At 50.1% G+C, this 20,032-nt stretch overlaps 1 protein-coding gene across 5 annotated transcripts in view; it reads left to right on the top strand.

Moving 5' to 3' along the window:
- iqsec3a (IQ motif and Sec7 domain ArfGEF 3a) overlaps window positions 1-20,032 on the top strand; it is a 253,682-nt gene that overhangs the window by 150,359 nt on the left and 83,291 nt on the right. For all 5 annotated transcript variants that reach the window (XM_078416738.1, XM_078416737.1, XM_078416741.1 and 2 more), the window contains exon 3: window positions 12,613-12,943. In XM_078416738.1, the coding sequence (XP_078272864.1) occupies window positions 12,613-12,943 (331 nt within the window). The remainder of the gene's footprint in view (window positions 1-12,612; window positions 12,944-20,032) is intronic.

Below are 20,032 nucleotides of genomic sequence, written 5' to 3'. Positions count from 1 at the left end.
AAAGTGTTGCGTGATTCAAAGTTGCTGTTACATGCTGGTCCTTTACTCAAGATATAGCAAGGAACTGCAGATGCTGGTTTAAACCGAAGATAGACACAAAATGCTGGAGTAACTCAGCAGGACAGGCAGCATCTCTGGAGAGAAGGAATGGGTGACGTTTCGTTTCGAGACCCTTCTTCGGACTCAATCTTGTTCTTCAGACTCAATCTGGTTCTTTACTCAATCTCATTATGTCAACATGTTCCCAATGTTGGGGGAGTCCAGAACAAGGGGCCACAGTTTAAGAATAAGGGGTAGACTATTTAGAACTGAGATGAGGAAAAACTTTTTCAGTCAGAGAGTTGTGAATCTGTGGAATTCTCTGCCTCAGAAGGCAGTGGAGGCCAATTTCTCTGAATGCACTCAAGAGAGAGCTAGATAGAGCTCTTAAGGATAGCGGAGTCAGGGGGTATGGGGAGAAGGCAGGAATGGGGTACTGATTGAGAATGATCAGCCATGATCACATTGAATGGCGGTGCTGGCTCGAAGGGCCGAATGGCCTCCTCCTGCACCTATTGTCTATTGTCTATTGTCATTAGGCATCTCTGCAGATGAGAGAGACTCTGTAATGAAACGGACATTGCTGTCAGGATGGAACAACCTGAGCCCCACTTCATTCCAAAGTTAAGCAGCAGAGTTTGAGTTAATAACATTATAAAAGCTGTTTCCCTCAGTTTAAACATGTTCGCTCCGTTTGCTGATTACAGTCAGGCAGAGTTCCACTGAGACCTGCAAATGGAAATTACATTTTAATTGCTTCTGTTGTGGCATTATGTTCTCCATGGCTTACTCTGAAACTAATCTGTTGTATCCTGGGAATCTGGCTGTTGTGATTAAGCTAACGGTTTACTCAAGGGAGTCACCATCTATGGCTGCGTTCTGCGCAGAGAGGGTTTGGAGGTCAGACGTACAGATCTTCATGCCTTTGTTTTAAATTCAGTGTGTAAACGTACATGGGAGATAGTTGGAAGAAGCCTTTCCTTGGATCATCCTATTTCTTTCTCCAGATCATGGTTTTGTAGAAGCTGGCTTCAAAGTCAATCTGGACTGGTACTAGAGTGGCAACAAGGAACTGCAGCTGCTGGTTTACAAAAGAAGACACAGAGTGCTGGAGTAACTCAGCGGGTCGGGCAGCATCTCAGGAGGACATGGATAGGGGACCCATTTTCAGACAAGGGTCTGAAGAGGGTTCCGACCCAAAACTTCGCCTATCCATGTTCTCCAGAGATGCTGCCTGACCCGCTGAGTTACTCCAGCACTCTGTGAAATGTCACCTTTCCATGTTCTCCAGAGATGCTGCCTGACCCATTGAGCTACTCCAGCACTCTGTGTCTGCTACTGGAATATTGGTGCCAAAGGCTGGTACTGGCAGAATTGTCTCTTCCTGGATTAGGCAGGCAAACCCCCCTGGAGTTAGAGGCACTGTGTCAGTCTGAGTGCCTCATCTGGCTCCACACAACAGCACTAGACAGATCCTGTACAATTTACATTGGCGTTGTGTAATGTTAATGTGTAATGTAAGGTTGTTGGCTGCAACCTTCCCCCCATTGACGAACTGCACACTGCAAGGGCCAGGAGGTAAGCGGGCAAGATCATCTCTGACCCCTTTCACCCTGGCCACAAACTCTTGGAAGCACTTCCGTCTGGAAGGCGACTCCGGACTGTCAAAGCAGCCACAGCCAGACATAAAAACAGCTTTTTCCCACGAGCAGTAGCTCTACTCACCAACCAAAGTCTGTAGCCTCCTTGTGCTCTGGTACTTCATTCTTCACATGTGTAAATTATAATGTTTGATTCTTAATTGTTTGCTGTATGTTTGTGTTGTTACTTGCGAGCGGAGCACCAAGGCACATTACTTGTATGTGCACATACTTGGCTAATAAACTTTATTCAATTCGATTCAATTCAATTGAATCTCAGGCCTGTGGAATCATTCATTAAGGTCAATCTTGCTGCCACGTGCATCAAAGTCTTTGGTGGTGAAGGTGAAGCAGATTAGGATAGATATAAATAACTGGATGTAAGCGTGGGCGGACTGGTTAGTACATTTGCAGGGGACTCCTAGATTGCTGGGGCTGCACACTGTGAGCAAGGCTGTCAAAGTATACAAAGCAACATAGGTCAGCTACAGAAATGGGCGGAGAAATGGGCAGGTGGAGTCTAATCCCGGCAAGAGTCAGGTATACACTGGAATTTAGAAGGATGAGAGGGGATCTTATTGAAACGTATAAGATTATTAAGGGGTTGGACACGTTAGAGGCAGGAAACATGTTCCCAATGTTGGGGGAGTCCAGAACAAGTGGCCACAGTTTAAGAATAAGAGGTGGGCCATTTAGAACTGAGATACAAGGCCACTCGGTCAGTCAGAGAGTTGTGAATCTGTGGAATTCTCTGCTTCAGAAGGCAGTGGAGGCCAATTCTTTGAATGCATTCAAGAGAGAGCTAGATAGAGCTCTTAAGGATAGTGGAGTCAGGGGGTATGGGGAGAAGGCAGGAACGGGGTACTGATTGAGAATGATCAGCCATGATCACATTGAATGGCGGTGCCGCCCTTGTTGCATATTAGGCCCGGGGAGGGCTGTCGGCCCGGACGCTGTAGGTCCGGACAGTGTAGTAGGAAAACAACTGCAGATGCTGGTTAAAATCTGTGTCTACCTTTCGGACAGCGTAGGTTTGGATAGTGCAGTCCACCCACCTCCAGTTTAAATTCCATTTGGAATATTTTGGACGACCAAGAACCAAGAACCAAGCTCCAGAGGCCCCGGTGCCGCCTAATGGAGGTTGCGTAGCCCGGGGGGCCGCCATTGGTGGAACGGGAGCACGTGGCCGCTGGCTGGGTGAGGTCACGTGGGGGCGCAGGGCGGTGACGTCACCTTGTCCCGTATTTGGGAGTGAGGAAGTTGGCAACCCTAGTGGATAGGTAAGCTTTCAAGGGAAATGGGCCAAATGCAGGCAGGTCAGACTTGCTTTGAAGGGCCATCTTTGCCAGCCTGAACTCGAATGGCTGAAGGGCCTGTCTCCCTGCTGTAAGTCTGTATAAGACCTGAAGATGTGGCGGTAGGTTAATTGGCTGCGGTATATTATCCCTCAGCTTAGGCAAGAAGATTTGAGGAGATGATGAGCATGTGCGAGAGAGAACGAGTTGCGGGGGTGTAAGGAAATAGGATAGGGGAGTAAAATTATTGCAATGATACCCTCCCTGGCAGCTGGCATGGGCCAGATGGGCCGAGTGGCCTTGTATACAATTCAATGAAATCGGGAAGCATCTTTGACACGAAGGTTGATGGGAATCTGGAGTCCAGTTCGTGAAAGGCTGGGGATTGAGGTGAGACAATACAGTTTCATTTTGGATTGATGGATACTTTTACCGATAAATTCCAAGGATGTCGGATGGCAGATCAGTCTTGGTGGAACAGAGTGTAGCCAAGTACAGCAGCTTGATTCTGAACGTTTCCTGGTTGATTTAGTGTGCTCTAGTGAACAGAGATCAGGCCCAAGATACCAGAGGAGCAGAACTCCATTGGCAAGAGTGATTCGTGTCAAGGGCCAGAGGATTGATCAATCGGAGTGACAGCTAATGGTTTATTAAAAGCATATTTATTGCAAATTTAATTGGAGCTTCCTGCAGTTTGCCAATTTAACACAGAGAAAACAATGGACATTCTGAGGGTTGGAGTAATAAAGGAACAGATCAAAAACAAAAGGCAAAGGCAAAAGCTGGAGTAACTCAGCGGGTCAGCCAGCATCTCTGGAGGAAAGGAATAGGCGACGTTTCGGGTCGAGACCCTTCTTCACTGTTCCTTTTCTCCAGAAATGCTGTCTGACCCCGCTGAGTTCCTCCACTTTCGAGTCTATCTCCGGTGTAAACCAGCGTCTGCAGTTCCTCCCTGATGGATTAAGAACAAAGTTTGCACGCTGTTTTTCACGGAGACTTGAAGAATATCCGTAAGCCTTGGCTGACAGAACCACTCTGGCTCCATCGTGAACGTATTGTTCTCAGCTGGCAGTGTTCAGCACTCTGAGCACTTTGATTAAAGATTGAAAGGGCTTCCTAAGAGAATTTTCCTCGCCATCTGTCAGAGAATAACTGGGTTTACGAGAGGAACTGATAACAGCTGCACTGCCTCACCCACATGGATGGAGTTCAAGAGAGTGTTGGAGTGTTGCAAAATTAATTTGCTATTATTCCTTTCAATATTGGATTGCATTTGGTTCCCATACCATTCATTACAAAGATCCCTGCCATGGATTTCAACAAGATCCCTCATCACTATGAATACTATGCTGACACTCTGTCAAGATGCCCTTTACTGCAGGGGGAAACGCGGGCCTAATTTAAGAACAAACAAGAGTTCTCTGCTTCCTTGCTTTAGGCGTGGTTTACAAATTGCAAGTCAATTATTGCAGAGAATCACAGTGAACTTGAACGCTCTCATCTCTAGCACTCTCCCTGAGTTAGAGTCATAGAGTGATACAGCTAGGCTCGCCAACAGTCCCGTAGTAGCCGGGACATCCCGTATTTTGGGCTAAATTAGTTTGTCCCGTACGGGACCGCCCTTGTCCCATATTAGGCCCAGACACTGTAGGCCCGGACACTGTAGGCCCGGACACTGTAGGCCCGGACACTGTAGGCCCAGACACTGTAGGCCCGGACGCTGTAAGCCCGGACGCTGTAAGCCCGGACACTGTAGGCCCAGACACTGTAGGCCCGGACACTGTAGGCCCGGACACTGTAGGCCCGGACACTGTAGGCCCAGACACTGTAGGCCCAGACACTGTAGGCCCGGACACTGTAAGCCCGGACACTGTAGGCCCGGACGCTGTAGGCCCGGACACTGTAAGCCCGGACACTGTAGGCCCGGACGCTGTAGGCCCGGACGCTGTAGGCCCGGACACTGTAGGCCCGGACACTGTAAGCCCGGACACTGTAGGCCCGGACACTGTAGGCCCGGACACTGTAGGCCCGGACACTGTAGGCCCGGACATCGTAGGCCAGGACACTGTAGGCCCGGACACTGTAGACCCAGACACTGTAGGCCCGGACACTGTAGGCCCAGACACTGTAGGCCCGGGGGCCGCTGTAGGCCCGGACAGTGAAGGCATGGGCGCCGCCTAACGGAGGTTGCATAGCACCCTTGTCCCAGCCCAAGCGGCCGCCATTGGTGGAGCGGAAGCACGTGGCCGCTGGCTGGGTGAGGTCATGTGGGGCGCGGGGTGGTGACGTCACCTTGTCCAGTATTTGGGAGTGAGGAAGTTGGCAACCCTAGATACAGCGAGGAAACAAGCCCAACGGCCCACACTGGCCAACATGTCCCATCTATACTCCTCCCCGCTGACTGCCGCATATGCAGATGACGTCTTCCGTGTCTATATAACCCCACTTCTTGAGAGTGAGGGTTTCCCTGGTCTCCTCCCATTCCAAAGGCATCCAGGTTTATATGTGAATTGGCTTCTGCGAATTGTCCCTAGTGTACAGGATCGACCAGCATACATGTGATCGCTGGTCGGCATGGACTCGGTGAACCAAAGGGCCTGTTTCCACACTGGAACTCTAAACGAAAGAAATCCTATTTGCCTGCATTGGTCCAGCATCACCTCTATGCCTTGCTATCTCTTTAAATGCTTTTTAAATGCTGCATCTGTATCTGCTTTTACCACTGTCTTAGGCAGGTCTAAGCCTTGAGTTTACACTGGCAACAAGATTGGTTACCAGGATATTGGAATCTCTACTGGTATCGACAGACACCGCAAAATCTGAGAGGTGTCACTCGTTAAATCCTTTAGTTGACAACGACACATAAACACAGAGGCACTTTTCAACAGACAGTCGCTCACTTCTTCCCTTGCCTGCTAAGGTACATATGTACAATGTCAGTGATAATTACAATGCTTGGAAGGTTCAACGTTTCAATACTCTTTGTCGTGGTGGAGAAACGGCATGAACAGCAGGGAGAGCTTTCACTCAAGTAGGTCTAGCTCGCTTTGGTCTACCCCCAGCTCCTCAGAATCAAAGCGTCATGATCACATTGCCCGCTGCTTCATCACCACCACAGCTTCTCCAGCTGCCGCACGTTTAAATGGTGCTGTCTGTTCACATTTTGCACATCCAAACCGTGCCTGATTACTTTGTGCTGGAGTTTCACACGCCAGGGCTCTACCCAAATCCACTCAATAAACCTGGCATTGCCCACACACTGTAGAAACCTCTTTGTAGATTGTCGCCAGGATCAGGAAGGGGTAGATGGCAATAGCGTGTCCTGTGGTAATCGTGAATGAGAGAGGATCCCCTGTTGGAAAAAAGGCATGTTGTCAGTTCACAGCACTTTCCCTTCTTCCATAAACCTGTCTCTCCTTCCCTCCCTCCCTCCCTCCCTCCCTCCCTCCCTCCCTCCCTCCCTCCCTCCCTCCCTCCCTCCCTCCCTCCCTCCCTCCCTCCCTCCCTCCCTCCCTCCCTCCCTCCCTCCCTCCCTCCCTCCCTCCCTCCCTCCCTCCCTCCCTCCCTCCCTCCCTCCCTCCCTCCCTCCCTCCCTCCCTCCCTCCCTCCCTCCCTCCCTCCCTCCCTCCCTCCCTCCCTCCCTCCCTCTTCCCTGCCTCTCTCCCTCCCTCCCTCCCTCCCTCCCTCCCTCCCTCCCTCCCTCCCTCCCTCCCTCCCTCCCTCCCTCCCTCCCTCCCTCCCTCCCTCTCTCCCTCCTTCCCTCTCTCTCTCCCTCTCTCCCACCCTCCCTCCCTCCCTCCATCCCTCCCTCCTTCCCTCCTCCCTCCTTCCCTGCCTCTCTCCCTCCCTCCCTCCCTCCCTCCCACCCTCTCTCCTTCCCTCCTTCCCTCCCTCCCTCTCTCCCTCACTCCCACCCTCCCACCCTCCCTCCATCCCTCCCTCCTTCCCTCCTCCCTCCTTCCCTGCCTCTCTCCCTCCCTACCTCCCTCCCTCCCTTCCTCCCTCCCTCCTTCCTTCCCAACCTCCTTCCCTCTCACTCTTTACCCTTCCGGCCTATCCACTCTGTATCTCTGCCCCCTCTTTTCTACCTGATTCTCTTCCTCTCCCGCTTCCTCTCTCCCCGACCTCACTCGCTCCCCTGTGTCCGTTACCACAGAAGGCAAAGCAGCTGCCCACTGATCCTCTGTGCAATAGTCGCCAGGTTCTGGCAGCCAGGGGGTGCCGACTATCTCACTCCCAAATAAGGGACAATGTGTTGTCACCACCCGCGCCCCATGTGACCTCACCCAGCCAGCGGCCACGTGTTCCCGCTCCACCAATGGCGGTCGACCGGGCCGGGACGTGGGTTGCTACGCAACCTCCGTTAGGCGGCGCCCGGGCCTCCGGGCCTACACTGTCCGGGCCTACACTGTCCGGGCCTATACTGTCCGGGCCTACAGTGTCCGGACCTACAGTGTCCAGACCTACACTGTCCGGGCCTACACTGTCCGGACTTACAGCGTCCGGGCCTACACTGTCCGGGCCTACACTGTCCGGACGTACAGCGTCCGGGCCTACACTGTCCGGGCCTGCACTGTCCGGACTTACAGCGTCCGGGCCTACACTGTCCGGGCCTACACTGTCCGGGCCTACACTGTCCGGACCTACAGTGTCCGGGCCTACACTGTCCGGGCCTACACTGTCCGGGCCTACACTGTCCAGACCTACACTGTCCGGGCCAACACTGTCCGAACCTACAGTGGCGGGGCCTACACTGTCCGGGCCTACACTGTCCGGACCTGCAGTGTCTGGGCCTACACTGTCCGGACCTACAGCGTCCGGGCCTACAGCGCCCCTTGGGCCTAATATGGGTCAAGGGCGGTCCCGTACGGGGCAAACCAAATTAGCCCAAAATATAGAATGTCCCGGCTAATACGGGACAGTTGGCCACCCTAATGTAGGTATTCCTCATACCGGGAGCCATGGGTTTGAAGCTCACCACAGAGACCAGAGGAAGATATGGCTGAGTCCAATTGGTTCTGCTAAAGAGAAGTCTGGGAAGGGGATGGGATCAGGCATTAAGACACGGAGTTTGTGGCAGAAGTCGTACAGAATGCAGAGGTTTATTGGCATGGACATTGTGGGCCGAGGGGCATGTTCCAGTGTGTGCTGTTCTTTGTTCTGTGAATAGCTGCAGGAAACAGAGGGCCGTTGACTGATGCCAGCATTGCCTGTAGTTGACAGGCCTTATATGCTAAGCAAACTCAACATCCATGGGAAGATGTGATTCATACACCTTGAAGGAAAGTCAGGGGGAGAAATTCAACTCAAAGTTTCCAAGTTAATGCCCACGGACATCTTGTTTCCCTGTTGCCATGTATGTAGTACTGCAAGCTGGCAAAGTGTGGGCTGTGGGGGGTGTGGGTGGGCTGTGGGAGGTGTGTGGGAGCAGCAAGCTGGCAAAGTGCAGTTGGCAATAGCCTCAGAGGTGGCAGTGGTGGCGGACGGAGAGGAAGTGCCGTGCTGGTGAGCGGGTTGGGAGCTCACTACCTGCGGCCTCAGAGACGCCTGGGGTTCTGAGCTTGGCTGCGGGCGGTGCCCTGGGGCACAGAGTCTGAGCGGTCGGAAGTCACGGGAGGTGAGGGGACGGTGTCCATCGGCCGAGGTGTGGGTGGAGTGGGCCGCGGAGGTGAGGGGATGGCATGTCCATGGGCCGAGGTGTGGGTGAACTTGCCCACACCAGTCAACAATGTCCCAGCTACACTAGTCCCACTTGCCTGCATTTGGTCCATATCCCTCCAAACCTGTCCTATCCATGCACCTGTCTAACTGTTTCAACTACCTCCTCTGGCAGCTTGTTCCATACACCCACCACCCTCTGTGTGGAAAAATTACCCCTCAGATTCCTATTAAATCTTTTCCCCTTCATCTTGACCCCATGCCCTCTGGTCCTTGATTCACCTACTCTGGGCAAGAGACTCTGTGCATCAATCTGAAGAAGGGTCTCGACCCGAAACGTCACCCATTCCTTTTCTCCAGAGATGCTGCCTGTCCCGCTGAGTTACCCCAGCGTTTTGTATCTTCCTGTGCATCTGCCTGATCTATTCCTCACACCATTTTATACACCTCAACAATATACACCTCATCCTCCTGCGCTCCAAGGAATAGAGACCCAGCCCACTCAACCTCTCCCTGTAGCTCACACCCTCTAGTCCTGGCAACATCCTTGTAAATCTTCTCTGCACCCTTTCCAGCTTGACAACATCTTTCCTTTAACATGGTGCCCAGAACTGAACACAATACTCTAAATGCAGCCTCACCAACGTCTTATACAACTGCAACATGACCTCCCAATACTCAATACTCTGACTGATGAAGGCCAATGTGCCAAATGCCTTTTTGACCTCTTAATCTACCTGCGACTCCACCTTCAAGGAACAATGGACCTGTACTCTAAGATCCAGCTGCTCTACAACACTCCCCAGAGGCCTACCATTCACCTTAAACCTATGTCCTCTGGCCCTCGATTGACCTACTCTGGGCCAGAGACTGTGCATTGAGGTGTGGCAGGGGCAGTGCTGTGGGCCAATGCTGTGCTGTGCAGGCTGGTAGTCCACACTCTGGTTATTTTTGTAGCATAACAGCACTCTTGAAACAGACAGACTGACGTGGGGACTGTCCAATCTGCTGCCTACAGTTACTAAAACTCAGTCACGAACGCAGTAGAGTGGTGGGGCAAACTGCAGAAGCACGTGTTTGTGACTGTGGCAGTGGTTTAATTGTATATCAGCAGCTATTGGTAGTGATCTTGTGGAGGTAGGTAGCATCCACTATCTAGTGAGAGGCAATCTCCAGTGAGGTGCCAGTGATGGAAGGAACCTTGCTTTTTAAACTTTCAGACCTGGTACATGGAAGCTTCCTATCACCTCTGTTGGTGCCTGGCCCCTGGTGTTAAGCTCCAACTATAAAAAGGATGCAGAGATTTGAGGTGTGTCGTGTATCAAGCTCTTCCACCCACTGAGTCTGCAGCAGCCCTTGATCACTTACTTACTTACGTTAAACCAGCACGAGAGGAACTCTAGGTAGACACAAAATGCTGGAGTAACTCAGCGGGTCAGGCAGCACCTCGGGAGAGAAGGAATGGGTGACGTTTCAGGTCGAGACCCTTCTTCATTACTCCTGCATTTTGTGTCTACCTTTGATTTTAACGAGCATCTGCAGGTTTTTTCCTCCACTATAGGGACCCGATGCAACACAAGGTCCCAGGGAGAACGTCCAGACTCCGTACTGATTGTATTTGAGCATCAGGGTCGGGCAGCAGGTAGAGCTGCTGCCTCTCAGCGCCAGGGACCAAGATTCCATCCTGACCTCGGGTGCTGTCTGTGTGGAGTTTGCATGTTCTCCCTGTGACCACGTGCGTTTCCTCCGGGTGCTCCGGATTCCTCCCCCACCTTAAAGACGTGTGGGTTTGTAGGCCTTGTCGGTACATAGGGTTTAATAGGATTTAGATTCAGATTTTTAGATTTAGAGATACAGCGTGGAAACAGGCCCTTCGGCCCACCGGGTCCGCGCCGCCCAGCGATCCCCGCACACTAACACCATCTTACACACACTAGGGACAATTTTTTACATTTCCCCAGTCAATTAACCTACAAACCTGCACGTCTTTGGAGTGTGGGAGGAAACCGAAGATCTCGGAGAAAACCCACGCAGGTCACGGGGAGAACGTACAAACTCCGTACAGACGGCGCCCGTAGTCGGGATCGAACCTGAGTCTCCGGCGCTGCATTCGCTGTAAGGCAGCAACTCTACCGCTGCGCCACCGTGCCGCAGTTTTTTTTTGTTGCTGGGCCGAAGATTTTAGGATTTAATAGGAATCTGAGGGGTAACTTTTTCACGCAGAGGGTGGTGGGTGTATGGAACGAGCTGCCAGAGGAGGTGGTTGAGGCTGGGAATATCCCATCATTTAAGAAACAGTTGGACAGGTACATGGATTGGACAGGTTTGGAGGGATATGGACCAAACGCAGGCAGGTGGGACTAGTGTAGCTGAGACATTGTTGGGCTGGTGTGGGCGAGTTGGGCTGAAGGGCCTGTTTCCACACTGTATCACTCTATGACTCTATATGACAATTAAACACTCTTAACTCTTTGCAGAGGGCAGTGGGAATGAACCCCCAAATACAAGCCTCAGCTCGGATTTTCATTGGTTTTATTTAATTATAATCGCAATCAAACTCTGCCTCTGACCTTTTGCACCGACTCAGGGCAAATGGCAGTAATTGTAATAATTTTATGGTCGGGAGCATATGGAGAGAGGCAGCTTTCTTGTTCAACACATTTCCAAGTTTAGTTTTCATTGCCAGGGGTAACAGGTAAAATTGAGGAGGATGTCTGCAGCATGATCGGTCTGAAGAAGGGTCTCGACCCGAAACGTCACCCATTCCTTCTCTCCTGAGATGCTGCCTGACCCGCTGAGTTACTCCAGCATTTTTTGAATAGATGCAATATGATCCTGTCTGTCTCCTTGCTAGAGAAACGAGATTAAAACAACTTCCAGATTAATATATTCAAACGTGTTGCGTGAGCTTAAATCTAACTCTCCTTCATTTGCCACTTCACCTGCTGCAGCTTTTGCAACTGCCTGCTGTAATTATACATTGATCTTCCATGTGAATCAACGAGGGAAATGGTAAGGATGCTGTGGCCCGCCGCTGTGTGCAGCCCAACGCAGACACAAAGTGCTGGAGTAACTCAGCGGGACAGGCAGCATCTCTGGAGAGAAGGAAAGGGTGACGTAGAGGCATAGAAACATAGAAAATAGATGCAGAAGGAGGCCATTTGGTCCTTCGAGCCCAGCACCGCCATTCATTGTGATCATGGCTGATCATCCACAATCAGTAACCCGTGCCTGCCTTCTCCCCATATCCCTTGATTCCACTAGCCCCCAGAGCTCTATCTAACTCTCTTTTAAAATCATCCAATGAATTGGCCTCCACTGCCCTCTGTGGCAGAGAATTCCACAAATTCTCAACTCTCTGGGTGAGAAAGTTCCTTCTCACCTCAGTTTTAAATGGCCTCCCCTTTATTCTTAGACTGTGTGGCCCCTGGTTCTGGACTCGCCCAACATTGGGAACATTTTTCCTGCATCTGGCTTGTCCAGTCCTTTTATAATTTTACACGTCTCTCTAAGAAAGTGACGTTTCGGGTCGAGACCCTTCTTCAGACTGGAGACTCAGACTTAGATCCTTCTTCAAACTCCAGTCTGACGAAGGGTCTCGACCCGAAACGCCACCCATTCCTTCTCTCCAGAGATGCTGCCTGTCCTGTTGAGTTACTCCAGCACTTTGTGTCTGTCGTGGGCTGCACACAGCCGCGGGCTGCAGCATCCTTACCGTTTCCCTCGTTGATTTACATGGAAGATCAATGTATAATTACAGCAGGCAGTTGCAAAAGCTGCAGCAGGTGAAGTGGCAAATGAAGGAGAGTTAGAGTTAAGCTCACGCAACACGTTTAAATATATTAATCTGGAAGTTGTTTTAATCAGCGTTTTGTGTCTATCTTCGGTTTTACCCAGCGTCTGCAGTTCCTTCCTGCACTGTTTGAAGCCTGTTACTAATAGCGTGCGTCTCACCTTATTTATTTGTTTTGTTGTTGCAGTAATGAAGCCGTCTCTCCAGACGGAGACAAGCCCGAGGCGGAAGGCCCCGTGAAGAGCGAGGCTGAGTGTGAGGCGGTGGTGTCGGGCGGAGTGGTCACGGAAGGGGCTGGTGTGGACGGTGCATCCGACCCGGTGAGATGCCCGTCGGCCGAGGCCAAGGAGGGGAAGGCTTGTGCCATGATCCCCCTCTCCAGCGCCATGCTACAGAAGGCCAGCCTGCACCACACCGCCTCGCCCATGAGAATGCAGCGCGGCAAAGCAGCAGCGGCAGCCTACTCCCACCTGCCCGCCTCTGATTACGAACTGTCACTGGACCTGAAAAACAAGCAGGTATCCCCCAGCATAGCACACAACACTCCTGCCGTACAAAGCCTGGGGAACAATGATAACCCCGGGAAAATGTTACGCTGGGCACAAAACAAAACAAACGTTGGGCAGAGTGAGGCCTCTTTCTTTTTTAAGAAAGAGACATCTTTTTATAAAGTCGAGAAACAAGGAACTGCAGATGGTGCTTTACAAAGAAAAGACGCAAAGTGCCGGAGTTACTCCAGCACTCTGTGTCTTTTTTTGTCACCTTTTTTTATTGAGTTATCTCCCCAAATGCTGTGACCTGTCTTAGTATTAAACTGCATTGAGGGCAGGGAGATGTACAGACCCATGGAAGCAGGCCCTTCAGCCCACCCCATCCATGCTGGCCCAGTTGGCAACCTGGGCCGGTCACATTTGCCTGCCTTTGGCCCATTTCCCTCTAAACTCTTCCTTGTCCCATCCCATGATTTCATTAAGCTGGAGAGAGTGCAGAGAAGATTTACGAGGATGTTGCCAGGATTCGAGGGCCTGAGCTCTGGAGGGAGGTTGTGCAGGACTTTATTCCTTGGAGCGCAGGAGGCTGTCTAATCTTATGGAGGTGTACAAAATTGCGAGGGGAATTGATTGGGTGGATGCACGGTGTCTTTTACCCAGGGTGGTAGAATCAAGGACCAGGGAACTACTGTGAACGGGTGATCAATGATCTACCAGTGCATCTTTCAATCAATGAATGTTTCCAGTAATGGGAGAGTCTAGGACCAGAGGGCACTGCCTCAGAATAAAAGGACATGTCCTTAGAATGGAGATAAAGAGCAGTTTCTTTAGCCAGAGGGTGGTGAATCTGGAATGCATTGCCACAGACGGCTGTGGCTCTATTTTTAAGGCAGAGCTTGAAAGCTTCTTGATTAGGAAGGGCGACAAAAGTAATTAGGAGAGGCCAGGAGAATAGGGTTCAACGGGAAAATTAGATCAGCCATGATTGAATGACAGAGTAGACTCGATGGACTGAATTTCCGAATTCTGCTCCTATGTCTTGTGGTCTTAATGAAGAAGTCTCCTTCCATTTCCTCCCATTGGTACCAAGCGGAAGGCGATACCTGGAACCTGGAACCAGAAGATAAATATATATTTTTAAACCTGGCAGGATGAGGTACTGAATTTAGCAATAAGAAGTAAGTTTTTAATACAGAGAAATGTGAGGTGTAGCATTTTGGGAAGTTTAACATGCGCAGGACCTACGCAGTGAATGGTAGGGCTGTGGGGAGTGTTGTAGAGCAGAGGGATCTAGGAGTGCAGGCACGGTTCCCTGAAGATCCAGTCGCAGGTAGAATAGATGGTCAAAAAGGCGTTTGGCACATTGGTCTTTATCAGTCAGAGTATTGAGTATAGAAGTTGGGAGGTCATGTTGCAGTTGTATAAGACGTTGGTGACCGCACACTTAACAGTATTGTGTTCAGTTCTGGGCACCATGTTATAGGATGAAACATGTGTTGGTTTAGAGTTGCCAACTTCCTTACTCACAAATATGGGACAAGGTGACATTACCGCATCGCGCCCCACGTGACCTCACCCAGCCAGTGGCAACGTGCTTCCGCTCCACCAATGGCGGCCGCCCGTGCCGGGAGCACGTGGCCGCTGACTGGTTGAGGTCACGTGGGGCGCGATGCGGTAATGTCACCTTGTCCCATATTTGTGAGTAAGGAAGTTGGCAACCCTAAACCAACACATGTTCGAGGGTCAGAGCCAGCTACATGAACCTGGCAGGATTGCTGGGATCGTGAAATTCAGGACCACATATGCCGTGCCTATTTTCTCACATTATCCACTCTATGGTTTGCATGCTCATCATCAGCTACAAGATAACCGGTCACCTATTCCTTTTCTCCAGAGATGCTGCCTGACCCGCTGAGTTACTCCAGCTCTCTGTGAAACGTCACCTGTCCATGTTCTTCAGAGATGCTGCCTGACCCGCTGAGTTACTCCAGCACTCTGTGGGGTTTTTTTGCTTTAATTTGCTTCATTGATTTTATGTCCTTTTGAGACTGACCTGAAGTTGATTATTTTTTAAATATAACGTGAGGTCAAAGAGAATATAATAGCTGTGTGTAAGGGGAAATATCCAGACAAGACGTCTGTTAACTTCTTCAGTTGTTATTTTAATTTGGTTTGGCTGCTAAGGCTACTGATTGGCTTCAAAGATTCTGATTCCTCTGCCAATTAAGCATTTTCCTTTGGAAACATTCAGCCTGTCAGACAGCATCTGTGGAAAGAGAAATAGAGTTAATGTTTCAGGTCAATGAACCTTCATTGCAGGAAAAAATGTTCCCCATGTTGGGGGAGTCCAGAACCAGGGGTCACGGTTTAAGAATAAGGGGCAGGCCATTTAGGACTGAGATGAGGAAAAACCTTTTCACCCAGAGTGTGGTGAATCTGTGGAATTCTCTGCCACAGAAGGCAGTGGAGGTTTTGAAGAGAGAGCTAGATATATTGGCTCTTAGGGCTAACAGAATCAGGCGATATGGGGAGAAAGCAGGAACGGGGTACTGATTTTGGATGATCTGCCATGATCATATTGAATGGCGGTGTTGGCTCGAAGGGCCGAATGGCCTACTCTTGCACCTATTTTCTATGTTTCATCCGTAAGTGAATTTTGTTTTTCATTCCACGGGTTTGCTAAGCATTTACAGCATTTTTTGTTTTTATTTCCCATTTCCAGTCTCTAGTTTCTTTTTAAAATTTCCGAGTGTTTTCAGTGGCTGAGGGAGTTTCTCTGTTGAGTCAGCGGTTGCAATATGAAGGGAGGAAAGAGTTCTTGAGAAGAGTAGTGGGGAGGGGGATTATTTCTTCACTGAATGGGTCAAATTACCATTGTGCCGTGAGCTTAGCTTAAATCCGTCAGATGACATTATTGTGCCACATTGAGTTGATCAAAGTGCTCATTAAATAGAGCAACAACTGTACTTAAGGTCGCCAACTGTCCCGTATTAGCCGGGACATCCCGTATTTTGACCGCCCTTGTCCTGTATTAAGCCCGGGGGGCGCTGTAGACCCGGACACAGTAGGCCCAGATACTGTAGGCCCGGGGGGCACCGTAGGCCCGGACACTGTAAGCCCCGGACACTGTAGGCCCGGACACTGTGGGCCCGGACACTGTAGGCCCGGACACTGTAGGCCTGGGCACTGTAGGCCCGGACATAGTAGGCCCAGACACTGTAGGCCCGGTCACTGTAGGCCCGGGGGGCACCGTAGGCCCGGACACTGTAAGCCCCGGACACTGTAGGCCTGGACACTGTAGACCCAGGGGCCGCTGTAGGCCCGGACACTGTAGGCCCAGGGTTGCTGTAGACCCGGACACTGTAGGCTAACGGAGTGTGTTCGGAGAGCGGGGCCGAGTGCGTTCGCTTAACGGAGATTGCCTAGCAACCGGCCTCCCTGCCCGGGCGGCCGCCATTGGTGGAGCGGGAGCACGTGGCGGCTGGCTGGGTGAGGTCACGTGGGCTGCGGGGCAGTGACGTCACGTTTTGTCCCTTATTTGGGAGTGAGGAAGTTGGCAACCCTAGTTGTACCGCAAATAAAACTAATGGTTAAGGTATATCTTGAATTCACCATTGTGTTTAGAGAGACACGACATGGAAGCAGGCCCTTCGGCCCACCCAGTCCAGGCTGACCATCGATCACCCGTTCACACTGGTTCTATGTTGTCCCACTTTCTCATCCACTCCCTACACACTTGGCACAATTTTTACAATTAACCTAAAAACCCACACGTCTTTGGGACGCGGGAGGAAACCGGAGCACCCGGAGGAAACCCACGCGGTCACGGGGCGAACGTGCAAACTCCACACACACACACGCACGCACGCACGCACGCACGCACGCGCACACACACACACACACACACACAGACAGCACCCCGGGGTCAGGATGGGACCCGGCTCTGTGGCACGTTGAAGCAGCAGCTCTACCCGCTGCGCCGCCCTTTGTTATGCCCGCACTTCCGTGAGCTTGCCGCAGTCTTTGTGTTTTGAAACAAGGAAGGATTGACAAACTGAGGGGAACAATAAAATCAGCAGCAACGTCCGGTCCTGATATGTGCTCCCTCCCGTCTGATCTCATATCTTTTAATGAAATTCGTGTTGAAAATCTCCCCAAACAAACAGACTTTTCTGACAGTGAAATGCTTCTTTCTGATGCCTGTACAATAAGTGCACATGTCTGCAGGCTAAACAACCCCGTAGACCTCTTGAGTGGGATTAGGTGCAAATGTTGGAGAGTCCAAGCCAACGGCATGGTTGCCAATTTAATTCCTTGCATCTGACACTTCGGGCAATTGTAATCCTGCAGGCCTGTCAAAAACCAAATATAAAAACAGACAAAGGTGGCTGTGGAATTTACCATGCCTACTGAATGTCCAGGTTTAACATTAAAGCAGAAAATGCTGGAAACACACAGCAGTGTGATAAAGAGAGGCAGCGTTTACATTTCAGGTCAAAACTAATGGAGGCAGTTGGGGCAGGTAATGTGCAGCTTTTCAGAGACACTTAAAACAACTACATGGATAGGAAAGGTTTATACGTTCTTAAGTGATAGGAGTAGAATTAGGCCATTCAGCCCATCAAGTCTACCCCGCCATTCAATCATGGCTGACCTATCTCTCCTTCCTAACCCCATTCTCGCCTTCCTAACCCAATTCTCCTGCCTTCTCCCCATAACCCTGACACCCGTACTAATCAAAGAGGGATACGGACCAAATGTGGGCAAATGGGACTAGCTGAGATGGGACATCTTGGATGGATTGGGTCAAAGGGCTTGTTTCCCTGCTGTATGGCTCTGTAGATCTAGGGCTCTTTATCAGAAATAGGGTTCAGGCCACTGGGGCCACTTCAACGGTTCAATGGTCCTTTATTGTCCTTTATTGTCACATACCACGGCACGGTAACGCAGCGGTAGAGTTGCTGCTTTACAGCGAATGCAGCACCGGAGACTCAGGTTCGATCCTGACTACGGGTGCTGCACTGTAAGGAGTTTGTACGTTCTCCCCGTGACCTGCGTGGGTTTTCTCCGAGATCTTCGGTTTCCTCCCACACTCCAAAGACGTACAGGTATGTAGGTTAATTGGCTGGGTAAATGTAAAAAATTGTCCCTAGTGGGTGTAGGATAGTGTTAGTGTACGGGGATCGCTGGGCGGCACGGACTTGGAGGGCCGAAAAGGCCTGTTTCCGGCTGTATATATATGATATGATATGTGCCATTTAAGGTACAGTCATACCAGAAAAAAAAGCAACAAGACACACAACTACATAAAAGTGACATAAACATCCACCACAGCGGATTCCCCACATTCCTCACTGTGATGGAAGGCAATGAAGTCTTATCTTCCTTCCTCCTTTGCCCCAACCTGATGTACTGGTCCCGATTAAAGATAGTGCGAGGGTCTCCAATGAGGTAGATGGTAGCTCAGGACCGCTCTCTAGTTGGTGAGAGGCCCATTCAGTCCCTGGTAACAGATGGGAAGGAACTGTCCCTGAATCTGGATATTGTTCCTGAATGTGGATATTGTTCCTGAATGTGGATATTGTTCCCGAATCTGGATATTGTTCCTGAATCTGGATATTGTTCCTGTATTGGGATATTGTTCCTGAATCTGGATATTGTTCCTGAATCTGGATATTATTCCTGTATTGGGATATTGTTCCTGTATTGGGATATTGTTCCTGAATCTGGATATTGTCCCTGAATCTGGATATTGTTCCTGAATCTGGATATTGTTCCCGAATCTGTTTATTATTCCTGTATTGGGATATTGTTCCTGTATTGGGATATTGTTCCTGAATCTGGATATTGTTCCTGTATTGGGATATTGTTCCTGAATCTGGATATCGTTCCTGAATCTGGATATTGTTCCTGAATCTGGATATTGTCCCTGAATCTGGATATTGTTCCTGAATCTGGATATTGTTCCCGAATCTGGTTATTGTTCCTGTATTGGGATATTGTTCCTGTATTGGGATATTGTTCCTGAATCTGGATATTGTTCCTGTATTGGGATATTGTTCCTGAATCTGGATATCGTTCCTGAATCTGGATATTGTTCCTATATTGGGATATTGTTCCTGAATCTGGATATCGTTCCTGAATCTGGATATTGTTCCTGTATTGGGATATTGGTCCTGTATTGGGATATTGTTCCTGAATCTGGATATTGTTCCTGTATTGAGATATTGTCCCTGAATCTGGATATTGTTCCTGTATTGAGATATTGTTCCTGAATCTGGATATTGTTCCTTGCTGGTGGTGTCGAGTCACAGAACACGGAAACAGGCCACTCAGCCCAACTTGCCCATGCCGACCAAGATGTCCCATCTAAGCTGGTTTTCATATTTCACACTCCGGGTGAAAAGGTTTCTTCGTACCCCATTTAAAACTGAGATGAGAAAAAACTTTTTCACCCAGAGAGTTGTGAATTTGTGGAATTCTCTGCCACAGAGGGCAGTGGAGGCCAATTCACTGGATGAATTTAAAAGAGATTAGATAGAGCTCTAGGGGCTAGTGGAATCAAGGGATATGGGGAGAAGGCAGGCACGGGTTACTGATTGTGGATGATCAGCCATGATCGCAATGAATGGCGGTGATGGCTCGAAGGGCCGAATGGTCTCCTCCTGCTCTTATTTTCTATGTTTCTATGTTTCTATTTGCCTGCATTTAGCCCATATCACTAAACCTTTCGTATCCATGTACCTATCCAAATGTCATTTAAATGTAGTTAGAGTACCTGCCTCAACTACACACTCTGACATGTAGGAGAAAAACTGCAGATGCTGCTTTAAATCGAAGGCAGACACAAAATGCTGGAGTAACTCAGCGGGACAGGCAGCATCTCGGGAGAGAAGGAATGCGTGACGTTTCGGGTCGAGACACTTCTTCAGACTGATGTTAGTGGAGGGGGCGGGTTCTCTAGTAACCAATGTCTGGCACTGTGCTGTGTGAGAAGGTGGAGATAGACATGGTTTTCATCGCCTGCTCTATTGATCAACGGTTGCTATCAATGGGGATTAGTTGAATAGCAGGCTGCCGTAAGCCCATGGCAAAGCTCTGGGTAGATACCATATG

Source organism: Rhinoraja longicauda, chromosome 20, assembly GCF_053455715.1.
Source record: "Rhinoraja longicauda isolate Sanriku21f chromosome 20, sRhiLon1.1, whole genome shotgun sequence".
In the NCBI taxonomy this organism is placed as follows: domain Eukaryota; kingdom Metazoa; phylum Chordata; class Chondrichthyes; order Rajiformes; family Arhynchobatidae; genus Rhinoraja; species Rhinoraja longicauda.
Note: the sequence above shows the minus strand (reverse complement) of the source record. Positions and strands in the feature narration are given on the sequence as shown.